Below are 12,968 nucleotides of genomic sequence, written 5' to 3'. Positions count from 1 at the left end.
TTTATTTTTTAACATTTTTAAATATGGGTATTTTTCTTACACAAACGCATCGCTTCAAAAGGCCTTAAGTAACCTCCTGGAGCCGTGCGGAGCACGTCTGCACTTTGATGGACTTCAAAACAGAAACGGCAATTCACTGCCATTATAAAGCTTGGAAGAGCCAGGAAATGTTTTAATATAACTCCGATTGTATTCGTCTGAAAAAAAAATGCACCTAGGATGACTTGAGGGTGAGTAAATCATGGGTTAATTTTCATTTTTGGGTGAACTATCCTTTTAAATTGGAATGCATATATGAATAAATATGAATTAATTTATTATTAATAGAAATGCATTTGGCAGTTTCTCTCTTTTTCACTTTAAAAAAAAAAGAAAAAGCTTTTTTTTTTAGCTGACTAAACCAAATGAAACCTAATTTTTGAGCATTAGGTATGGATCTTTATCATTTTGATGTTGCTTACGGATATTAAGCTAGCTTTATCGCAATTCTTCATCAACAGTGCACAAATATTAACAATTTTTGTGACTAATACCAATGAACTTTTGCTATGATATATTTGTTGACACACCCCCAACTAGTTTGTTGATAAACTTTCATTATGGCACCGTCCATGTGCACTTATGATTCTTCCGACATTAAAGGTATCATTCAAAAGTCAAAAATTGGCCCGAGAAAAACAAAGCGGAAGACTAGCTAGAAAGAGGGTGTGTTGAGCTGCGACAGTAGATTGGATATACTTCTGAGAAGCCTTGAAGCTCTGATAGACTGAAGGCCAGAAGGACAACTTGTTCAGGGAGCGCAATACAATGGATGTATTTTTATTGCACCCTGACTGGATTTTTGAGCATGACCTTGGCTTGCTATGGAATTGTTGTTATTATTATCTAGACTGACGTCAATCCCCAACCCCTCCTTCTCTTTCTGTCTCTCTCTCTCTCCTCCGCTCCCAGAGGGTGCGCCCAGCAGGGTGAGTATCAAACTTGTGTGTTTGTTTGTGTATATGTGTCTCCACCCCACTGACTTTGATAAATGATTCCAAATACAGAGTCCTTTAAAGAAAAATACGGATTATGAAATCCGATCGACACACTCTAAACTAAGATGCTGTACTTCCTGCTCTCTGCCATTAGCACTAAGGAAAAAAGTTCATTCTGTACTTTTAATATAACAAACCATAATTCTGTCATTTTGTTGCATCACAGTTAGCCTTAAAGGAACAGTCCACCCCAAAATGAAACTTGCTTGCTGGTTCTCTTACCATCATGCCGTTCCAAACACTTGGAGCTGCGGAGGTTAACATTTTCAGTGAAAAATCATTTTAAAGCTTTGTAAAAATGTTTTCAGGAGACTTGGCATATAGTTCCAAGTACAAAAATCACAGGATTTAATATTTGGGTGTACTGTCCCTTTAAAAGTTTAAATTGTTCCCCCCAAAAATTACTGCAAGGTCATCATTTACTTACACTCATGTCATACAAAATCAATATGACTTGTATCAGCTGCAGAGGGCAAACTTTTCAGTGAATAATAAGTTTGGCATCTGGTGACTTTTAATATAGCGTGTGAGTCATTTAAACTACTTTTATGGTATTTTATGGAAAATAGATGTTTAAGGTACTTCTAAATTGTTTTTTGTGTGTGTTCCAAGAAAATAAACAGCAAATTTGTTTGTAACGACATGAAGTCGAGTAAATAGTGATAGTTTTAATTTTGGGGTGCACTGTCCCTTTAAACCCTTTAACTGACTTCTCAACCAATCAACAGCAGTTTTTGGTGAAATTTTGCAAGCTAAGCATATTTTCTTTACATATTACAGCCTTAACATTACAAAATGATGTTACTTGGTGCTATGAAAAAAAACTTCAGTATATTTTTAATAATATTTCAAAAACATGCTCAACCAAACTGTTGATTTGGCACATAACGGTTAACTGTCACCCCCCTTTTTAGGAATGGACATTACAATGCACTATTAAAACTTGGTTGTAATTCAAGTATGCTTTGGACTAAAGACCTAAGTTTAGTCTCGTTTTAAAGAAAACACTGCTGATTATTGCTGAAGTAAAAGCAATTCCAAAAATAAAAGTATGAAAAAGTTATGGAAGTTTTAAATTTACATTAAATCAAATTTACTGTACTAAATATGTTTTCTTTTTATAAATAAATAAATAAATATTACTAAATATAAATATAACTAAATATTTTTTCTTTTTTTTTATATGTAAAATATATATATATATATTTTACAAAATATTTTTTCCTATAAAATTACTATAAAATCAAAGCCATATATCTAACCGAGTTGTGTTCCAAATTTGAAGTTGATGTCACAAAAATTGAAGTTCTCATGAGATGAGAAAAATGATAGAATTTAAAAAAAATATTTTTTTTCAAAAAATTGAATTTAAAATTAAATTCAATTAAATTCAAAAAATTGAATTTAATTGTATGCATTCTGCTGTTACAAATTAATACATTTCTGTCCAAATATCACTTCTGTTACAAAATATGGAACCTTGAGACTCAGACCTTTCTGACAATGTGTTTTGTCAAGACTAGAAAAGGTGTTGATCATAAATTATGATGGAAAAAGTATGGCAAAGTATGTGTATGAATTCCGATACAATTTATTATCATTAAACCAAACATTTGGTTGAGGCCGATACTAAAAAAATTATGGGATGTGTTGAAAAAAAAATTTATTGAGTGTGGTTACTAGCAACATAAGAAGATAAGAAATCCAAACAAAAAAAAAATTCCATCACTTTTTTCTTGGTGCGGACTTCGAAGGGTTAAGAGTTTGATTTAAAATAAAAATGTCGAGAGCTCAGAGGAGAATGATTCATAACAGTCAAATTCTTTGAGATGATTTCTTCTTGCTGACTTTAAAGGAAGAAAATGAGGGAGTCAAGGAAAGGTCTAAGCGAGGGGGAGTGAAAAGAGAGAGAGATTTAGGAGAAAACAGGTTTGTTTGAGAGAACTGGGCTTCTTTGTGCTCTTTTTCTCATCTCAGTCCAATGCACTTCCTGTTTGGCTCATAAAACTGCACCGTTGCAGAAAACGCAGTTGTTTGAAGTCACTGATCTGAGACCAGTTTTGCTTCACTCCTCATAATGATAAAAGTTGAGAGACGGGACTGTTGACACTGGATGGTGATTAAATGTTTTGATATAATTCAACTGTCATCATTTAATCACATCTTTTCCATACAATGACCTTTCTTAGTGGCCAAATACCCAAATTTACCTATAAAATCCCTTCCACGGTAGTTCTCATAGTCAAATATGACGCGGGTTTGACATCATGACGTTTGGTTAAGAGACACTCGAGAAACAGTGACATTTGTGATTATTGACTTCCAACTCAAAGCGATCATCATTGTCAAATGGCATCAGAACAAAGAACTATTATGTGAACTTTGCACAAGTTTAGCATTTAGTTGAGAATGAGACCCGTGTGTGTGTGTGTGTGTTTAAGCTGTGTTTTCTGTGTCTATAGAGTAAATCAGTGTCGTCGACTGACAGTCAGGCAGCAGAGGATCGGCAGGGTCCGTCAGGGGTGTATCCCTCACAGGCCAGCAGCGATGCCAAACGCAGACGGTGTGATGACAAAGATGTCCTCCCGTCTCACTACGTATGTCACATGATGATGACATCATTCTTGTCTTTCCTTTATTTAACTAAATGTTACACCTATCTTTCTATCTATCTATCTATCCATCCATCCATCCATCCATCCATCCATCCATCCATCCATCCATCCATCCATCCATCCATTTACGCTCTCAGAAAAAAAGGTACGAAAGCTGTCACTGGGGCGGTACCTTTTCAAAAGGTACACTTTTGTACCTAAAGGGTGCATATTGGTACCTTGATGGTACATATTTGTACCTTTAGGTACAAAAGTGTACCTTTTTGAAAAGGTACCGCCCCAGTGACAGCTTTCGTACCTTTTTTTCTGACAGTGTATCTATCTATCTATCGGTCTGTCTGTCTGTCTGTATACATTTTATATATATATATATATATATATATATATATATACACACACACACACATACATATAAACATACACACACAGACACACACGTATACTGTATTGGATGGTGATTATATTTATAGATAGATAGATAGATAGATAGATAGATAGATAGATAGATAGATAGATAGATAGATAGATAGATAGATAGATAGATAGATAGATAGATAGATAGATAGATAGATAGATAGATAGATAGATAGATAGATAGATAGATTAGATAGATAGATAGATCAGTGTAACATTTAGAGATATTATGTAAATATATTTTACTGATTTCTAGTTCTACTTTTTTAGTAAAATTAAATTTTATTCTTTAATGAAATTCAACTTCAAATTTGTTATATATACTTCAATATATATATATATTGTATATATATATATGTATATATATATATATATATATGTTATATATTGTATATATTGCATATTATATATTGTATATTTTATTATTATTATATTATATGCATATATATATATATATTATATATATATAAAATATAGAATTATTTAATTAATTATAAATAATTTAAATGTAATATAATATTTATATTATGTAATATGAATATTTATAATTAATAAATATAATTTTAAAAAAATCATTAAAATAGAATTTTACAACTAAATTTTAATACAAAAAATACACAATTAAATAATATTACATTATAATATTAAAATATACAATTGATATAGGTCATTACACTTTTACCAAATGCATACATGTAGGATGTGACCAACCGGGCGGGTGTAATTAGGGGGATGATGTCACTATAGGGTGATGGTAATGGGAACATCGGGCCATGATCACATCAAAGCCCTGTTGCCATGGTAACTAAGTGCGTTGTCAATCCCTGGTTCCCAGAGATGGGCGAAAGAGAAGAGTGAGATGAGTGTGAGCTGTGTGAGAGCGATGGACAAGGTGGTGGGAGAGTCTCCCCTACTGTGATTGGTGAAATTAGACACAAAGGGAGGGGCGCGGAAGGAGCAGAAAAAGGACACTGCAATATTGTACATGTACCTGACAAATATCCCATAGGGGTATATATTTGTGTGCCTGTGTGTGTGTGTCGTCTAACACCATCCTTCTCCTGCCTGTTTTCTTTTAGGACAGTGATGGTGACAAGAGCGAGGACAATCTTGTGGTAGATGTCTCAAATGAGGTCAGTTCACATGCACTGCTAAATTAACATCAGTGGAAATCTGTTCTGTCAATTGATTTAACATTTTAATTAAACTAATTAGATGATATGCTGATTAATTAATAAAATGATTTGCATATATCACATTTTTTTCCTCCAAAAAAGAAAAGGCATTATTGTGGTAAACAAGATTTAATGAAAATGATGTGTTAAATTGACAGCCTTAGTAATATATGTGTGTGTGTGTGTATGCATATTTTATCAGGAGCAAAAAGGTTGCGGGCCACACAAATAATTTTTAATTTTAATAATTTTTTTTTTTTTTTTGCTAGACGACTTCAGTCTGTACTGGATTCAGTGTGCGGCCAGAAACCTTTTTGCTCGTTTTCAAGTATTCCCTTGGCTCTGTGCACCTGAAGCAAAAGGATTTCTTGTCAATTTAGAGCGCAACAATGTTTTCTAGTTCACATGATTTTGTCTTTTTTTTATCACCGTAGAATGTTTATTTTGTTTTAAATTAGCATTTTTATTTTATTGATTTTATTTTTGTTTTGTTTTCTGGTTTGCTTTGTTGTTTTGTTTTTGTTGTTTTTTGTTTGCCGTTTTAATTTGGTTTGATTTTGTTTGGTTTTGTTAAACAAAAATCTAACCAAAACAAAAATCAAACCTAACCAAATCAAAGCAACAAAATAAAACAAAAGCAAACCACAACAAAACAACAAAGCAAAATAAAAAAAAATGAAATAAAAATAAAAATCACTAAAATAAAATGGTAATTTAAAACAAAATAAACATTTCACGGTGATAAAATACAAAAAAAAATTGTTTTGTTTTCAATTGCGTTTTATTCAAAATTGACCCGATTTACTCCCTCTGCCTGTGAATATCCAACCAAGCCATTACTAGAGACTATAATATCATGAAGACTCCGACACAGCAACCACCCAAAAACACCCTATAGCATTATACTCTTTCACTAACTTTAATCTTAATGATGTTTATTTGTATTTTATTGTAGAGCATCACCAACAAATGCAATTCATCCTGAAAAACTCATTCTTTATTATTATTTCCATGCAATTATCATCCATTTCAAGGTAAAACATTTCAACTCTGTTTCTCAATCACTGGATAAATATTGGACATCACTCATATTTATTAAACTGCATTCAATAATTGCTGATAATATAACACAGGCGAATCAGGATTGTTTTCAGCTGCAGCGCTATGCTTTTATAATCATTATGTGACCCCGCTGCATAATTAACACGTTTAAAAAACATGATCTGAATTCCTTCAATATTCCACATCAAGGATTAAACTAGGACCTCTCAGCACTGTTTTGTCATTGACAGTTGAGTAAACACATTTGAGTGAACGGATGAGACGTTGATTTGTTAAAGTCCAGGTTAATTGAAGGCAAGCATCCCTGTTATTTTGAACAACCCTATTAACTCATGCCTCAACATCTAGAACGTAAAAAGAAAATTCACATATCCAAACTAAAGCATAATGCCGTCAGGACTCTCCTTAACTCCTTCGTTGTTTCCAGGAGGCGTCATCTCCCATAGGCAGTGGCCCTCTGTCTCCTCATGGGAATGGATTGGACCGTGCCCCAAACCTGAGGAAAGAGCTCCCAGGATCCCCAAGTCCCCCACCGGCCTCCCCACCACACAGCCCACCCCCTGGCAAAAACAAGGACACCTCACAAGTACGAACGCTTTTCTTAGACGTGTCAGAGTTTGCACTCATACTAAATATTATACGAATGATTTTTCATATAATAGATTCCATATCAGTGTTACTATGGGGTCGTTATGACAAATAATAGCATCTGTCTCTTGTTTCTATTGGCAGACAGAAAAATCTCAGTCGCCGTCCTCTAAATCAGGCAATTCCTCTCCCTCTCACCATGACCCTCTCACCCCGGGTCCGCCCGGGCCCAGCACTTCCTGTTTACGCCTGGTCAACAAAGCTGCGTCCTCGGCAGACCCTCTGGGTAAGAAGTTGTCTTTTTGCGTTTATCGCAAACACAATTCAATGAAAAACCTTTGTTTAATTGTGTGTTCTGTAGCTCTACGGAGTCCCTTGACTATGACGCCTGGTTCTTACCCGGCTCACTTCGGGGTGGTGTCCCACGCCGGGCTTAACGGAGAGCTGGCCAGCCCAGGGGGGTTCGGAGGCTCACTCACCCTCTCGCCCCAAATCAGTGCCGCTGCCAGTGCCTACACACGCAGCCCTATGGTAACTGTGTTTCTGAAGCTCTTACAGTTGACTAAATGTTTACCGAAAAGCACTTTAACCTTGAATACTCTACTCTACAGGTAGCGTATGAATCACGCTCGCATCTTAGGCCCTCAGGGCTGTCCTCCTCGCTGCCTGGCTCCACCGGTGGCAAGCCGTGAGTTTCCTCTCTTTCTTTTACCTCCCTCTGCTTTGAGATGGAGTTGCACAGCGATGACCAGCGTATTAGTCCAAAATAGTGCTGCTTTTGTTTGCTGTGCTTGTAATAAAATCCCCTCTCGAGCCCCCCACTGTCAGCTACAGCGAGAAAAAAACACTTGAATTCAGGCAAACATCTGATGCAGGAAATTATTGCTGCACCCATTAAATGACACACATGCAAACTTCTCATTATTATGTTGTCAAACTTAAGTACTTACGGATTGATAAGCTCCTATTCTTATTTAAAAAGTCCACTCATAATGTTAGTTGCGCTTAATTGCACCAAAAACAGCCGTAGTTTAGTTTTTATGACCATTTTCCACCATCTGACTGACCTCTCAACTTGAACGTAGCATTTTTTTGTCCACACAGTGGAGATCAATGGGGTCCAAAGTTTGGACCTTATTGACTTTGGTTGTATGGACAAAAACTACTTTCAAAATATCATAATTTTTAAAGTTAACTACCACTTAATGTCCACTTATGTCTGCAGTGCTTACTCGTTCCACGTGAGCGCAGATGGTCAAATGCAGCCGGTACCCTTCCCTCCTGACGCCCTCCTCGGCCCTGGCATCCCGCGGCACGCCCGTCAGATCCACACCCTGAGTCATGGAGAGGTTGTGTGCGCGGTCACCATCAGCACCTCCACGCGTCACGTCTACACCGGCGGGAAAGGGTGCGTCAAAGTCTGGGACATCAGCCAACCGGGCAGCAAGAGCCCAATGGCCCAACTGGACTGTTTGGTGAGATCTGCGTCATGTGAAATTCTCCTACTAGTTGCTATTTGCCATCCAATTTGGACTAAATAATGTCTACCTTTTCGTCCAATCAGAATCGAGACAACTACATCCGATCGTGTAAGATTCTCCCAGATGGGCGGACCTTGATAGTTGGAGGTGAAGCCAGCACACTGTCCATCTGGGACTTGGCCACGCCGACTCCACGCATCAAGGCCGAATTGACGTCCTCGGCTCCGGCCTGCTACGCTCTGGCCATCAGTCCTGACAACAAGGTCTGCTTCTCCTGCTGCAGTGATGGAAACATCGTGGTCTGGGACCTGCACAACCAGACGCTCGTCAGGTATCTAAAGACTCCTGCTGGTGAGATAGACGTCGTTCTTCTTCCTGAGGTCATGTGATGTTCTTGTGTCGCCCTCCACAGGCAGTTCCAAGGCCACACAGACGGAGCCAGCTGTATAGATATTTCCAACGACGGGACCAAACTGTGGACGGGGGGTCTGGACAACACGGTGCGCTGCTGGGACCTGAGAGAGGGCCGACAGCTGCAGCAGCATGACTTCACCTCACAGGTATGGCAGCTCAGTGGGAACGTGAGAGGAATTGGAGTTTTGGGGATATGTTTTTTAAAGAACATGAAACCACTGACTCAGAACACACCAGCAACACCCTAGCTACCAGCTAGCAATGTTCTAGCAACCATTTAAAACACCTTAGCAACCACATAGAAACAACCTAGCAATCCCTTAATGCCGTAGCAACCAGTTAGAAATGTCAACTTACAATGTTCCAGTTACCACCCTGCCTGAACACCCTAGCAACCCCAAAGTAATACCCTAAAATCCCCTGAAAATCACCTCAGAACATCCTATAAAACCACATAGCAACACCGTAGCAATGCCCTGGCAACCACTTAGAACATCTTTTAAAACCAGACAGCAACGCCATAGCAACCAGTTATCAATGTCAACTTACAATATCCCAGTAACCACCCTGAACAACCTAGTAACCACATAGCAACAACCCTAAACATACCCTGATAATCACCTGGAACATCCTATAAAACCACATAGCAACACCCTAGCAATGCCCTGGCAACCACTTAGAACATCCTTTAAAACCAGATAGCAACACCATAGCAACCAGTTATCAATGTCAACTTACAATAACCACTTAGCAACCCCAAAGCAATACCCTAAAATCCCCAGAAAATCGCCTCAGAACATCCTATAAAACCACATAGCAACACCCTAGCAATGCCCTGGCAGCCACTTAGAACATCCTTTAAAACCAGATAGCAACGCCATAGCAACCAGTTATCAATGTCAACTTACAATAACCACCCTGAACAACCTAGTAACCACATAGCAACAACCCTAAACAGACCCTGACAATCACCTGGAACATCCTATAAAACCACATAGCAACACCCTAACAATGCCCTGGCAACCATTTAGAACATCCTTTAAAACCAGATAGCAACACCCTAGTGACCAGCTAACAATGTCAATTAACATTGTCCAACTAACCACCTAAAACACCCTAGAAATCATATAGCAACACCATAGCAACCAACTACCAGTGCCCTAGCAACCACCCAGAGTGATGAATGGCTTGAGCTATTGCATCATACGTAATTAGTCAGATCCGTAAATTCTGTGTCTTAATATTCCAGTTTTTAGAACTTCTTGCTGTCTATTTTCATCTCGTTTTTACTGAAATGTTTTTATGTGCACGCAGATCTTTTCTCTGGGCTACTGTCCTACGGGCGAGTGGCTTGCAGTGGGGATGGAGAGCAGTAATGTGGAAGTGCTGCACGTCTCCAAACCAGACAAATACCAGCTGCACCTTCACGAAAGCTGTGTTCTCTCACTCAAGTTCGCCTACTGCGGTACTAGAGTCACTATAAACGTGTTTTCTAAATCATACGATCCTTGATTATTATGTAAAATAAATGCTATTTAATAATCTAAGATGGAGAGGACATGATTTGTTTCTCTTTCAGGGAAGTGGTTTGTAAGCACTGGAAAGGACAATCTGCTCAATGCATGGAGGACGCCATATGGAGCCAGTATTTTCCAGGTTTGTTCCAAACCCATGTGACTTTCTTTCTTCCTTGGAACGCAAGTGGAGATGTTTCGAATGTCCTAAACCTTTAAATGCTGCTATGCTATTAACAGAATGGAATAAGAGTGCAGCTGTGCGCAGACACTTGGTTTAGATTCAAAAATGATTTTACTCCTCTCTCGCTCTCTCTCTCTCTTTTATAGTCAAAGGAGTCCTCATCTGTCCTGAGCTGTGACGTGTCCCCAGACGACAAGTATATTGTCACTGGTTCTGGGGATAAGAAAGCCACGGTGTATGAGGTGGTGTACTGAACGCAGACAAAGACTGACACAATCATGGCCGCGTGGGAGGCAACCATGGCTCTTCTATACGCGGCCCTTTCACTCCATAACTTAAGAGATAGAGAAAGGCTTTGCTTGCAATGGCATACTAACATACTTCGCATACTGTGCACACTACTTTGTGCGATTTCCTTCGTTCAAAATTCCCTGTCAAAACACTATGTGAGATACTGTATTCCATGGTGATGTGCTCAACTTGACCTTCCAGTTTAAAGTCGGCATGAAATGGAAATTCACCCTATTTTCTAACTAATCTTTTTGTGAACGATTCATCCATGCACGTTTTATATTTTTTGACCTTGTATTTTTGTTTTAAATGCAACAATGTAGCATACTACAAATATCTTACCAATTTTCTGTTCTCATTGCAATAAACAGTATATACTGAGAAGTATGTAGTATGCTAGTATTCCAGTTCGAACGTAGCATGTGAGAGCGGGGCTGTTAATTAGAACAGTCTCCAAGCTAAAAGAGGAAGCCCTACAGACAGCTGGTACTTAGGGAGCAGCTTCTTACAGCAACCCCAAAAGCAGACAATCATTTCATTAGTTGCAAACTCCCTCCATAAGAGAGTACAACAGCCCCCCCCCAACGAGAAAACGCTCACGTTGGAGCATTTCTGGATGAACACGAAATGGGCGTACAAACAATTCTCCACTCGCCTATCCAACCCAATTACACATTCATGTGGCAAATCCCAGTCGAATTCTCCAACCTGCATTTAATTTCCATCTTCCACAAGTCCGTGTCTAATGAGGAGCAAGAATGGCAAATATTCACAACCACGACCGTTATTTGTTTTAATTCCTGCGGATTATCATACAGATGTTGCGCTTATTTTCATGTCATTAATTATCTTTTAGGAAACCTTTTCATGATTGCTCTTCTTTAGTGAGATGAAGCAATAAATCAGGACCTATAATGCAAATACCGAAAATTTGAAACTAGTATATGATATGTATACCATTAAAGATAAATCAATAAATTATAAAAATGTGACAGAAATATATAATTAATCAATAGCATGGAAGAGAATGCAATAGTATCTTTATGAAGATTCAATTATTTAAATTTGGGGGTTGCAAATATTGATATAGCAATCAATAAATAGGGATATCATGTAATCAAATGACATCCCTAAATGTAACTTCATCTCAAGTTAGAGAGAAATATTTGAAAATCTGAGCGGTCCTACAACAGAGCCCTGATGCACACTATTAATAAGAAGAGCTGTGGTTGCCAACCTGACCAGGAATGTTGAAGAAGAAACTACAGAACTCATCAACTACATGCACAAACATCCTGCTGGGAACAGATTTTGTTTAATTACACTTATTTTGTTCATTCTTCTTTTGATCTACAAAGCTTTTCTCAGCGCTTAGAAAACGGTTGGATGAGTCAAACTGTTTTTCTTGAGAACTGAAGGGATTGTATCATTAAATTCGTTCTCCTTTTTATGGCAATAGTAAGCAGTGATACTTCAGTGTTTTGATCAGTCTGTTTATTATCCAGAAAGTGCGAGTAGCTGAAAATATGGCTGCCTGCAAACAGTGGCATTTGTCCGTTTCGAGGTAGACCGTCTCTACTGCACGATCTGTCTTTGACATAATGCTATAGAAATATCTGTATCTATCTACCCTTATATAATGCATTATGTTTGTATACTGAACAATGTTCACCTTTAAGACTCTCTCGAAAGCCAAGGAACTTTTTTCGAAGGCGTTGCTGTGATATCCCTGTAGCACTTCCCATGTGATGTAAAAGACATGTATACATTGACAAATTAAACTTGTGGTCATCTTTTCAAGTTGTTGCATTCTTGAGAGTGGTTCAATATCAAATAATAATTAAAAAAAAAAAAATTAAAGAAATTATCCAGACCAACTCATGTTTATGCTAATTTTATTATGTAAAATGATTTACAATAAATTGTAATGTATTAAAATTCATTAATTTATTTTAAAACATGAACACTAACTTGGTTACAATTAATGAATTGAATACATTTATATATGTACAATTTTTACAATACATTTTTTTTTTTAAAAGTATGAGTTTTGGGGTCTGCATATTTCTTAACCCATTCAGACCCTGTGTCCATTACAATGGACATCACACGTCAGCCCCCTTTTTTAACGTCTGGAGCATTTCACCTAGTTTAAAGCCTGCAATCCATGAGATTGGACGTTTGTCATCCAAT

At 37.6% G+C, this 12,968-nt stretch overlaps 1 protein-coding gene across 2 annotated transcripts in view; it reads left to right on the top strand.

The window, feature by feature from the left end:
- tle2b (TLE family member 2, transcriptional corepressor b) overlaps window positions 1-12,575 on the top strand; it is a 49,237-nt gene extending 36,662 nt beyond the window's left edge. For both annotated transcript variants that reach the window (XM_089116429.1, XM_089116425.1), the window contains exons 9-21: window positions 952-968; window positions 3,500-3,634; window positions 5,146-5,199; window positions 6,731-6,889; window positions 7,036-7,177; window positions 7,253-7,422; window positions 7,503-7,579; window positions 8,117-8,366; window positions 8,456-8,703; window positions 8,785-8,932; window positions 10,101-10,251; window positions 10,366-10,442; window positions 10,631-12,575. In XM_089116429.1, coding sequence (XP_088972555.1) covers window positions 952-968; window positions 3,500-3,634; window positions 5,146-5,199; window positions 6,731-6,889; window positions 7,036-7,177; window positions 7,253-7,422; window positions 7,503-7,579; window positions 8,117-8,366; window positions 8,456-8,703; window positions 8,785-8,932; window positions 10,101-10,251; window positions 10,366-10,442; window positions 10,631-10,738 — 1,736 coding nt within the window. In that variant the 3' untranslated portion in view covers window positions 10,739-12,575. The remainder of the gene's footprint in view (window positions 1-951; window positions 969-3,499; window positions 3,635-5,145; window positions 5,200-6,730; window positions 6,890-7,035; window positions 7,178-7,252; window positions 7,423-7,502; window positions 7,580-8,116; window positions 8,367-8,455; window positions 8,704-8,784; window positions 8,933-10,100; window positions 10,252-10,365; window positions 10,443-10,630) is intronic.
- The last annotated feature ends 393 nt before the right edge of the window (window positions 12,576-12,968 follow it).

This window comes from Pimephales promelas, chromosome 2, assembly GCF_988280905.1.
Source record: "Pimephales promelas chromosome 2, fPimPro1.hap1.1, whole genome shotgun sequence".
In the NCBI taxonomy this organism is placed as follows: domain Eukaryota; kingdom Metazoa; phylum Chordata; class Actinopteri; order Cypriniformes; family Leuciscidae; genus Pimephales; species Pimephales promelas.
Note: the sequence above shows the minus strand (reverse complement) of the source record. Positions and strands in the feature narration are given on the sequence as shown.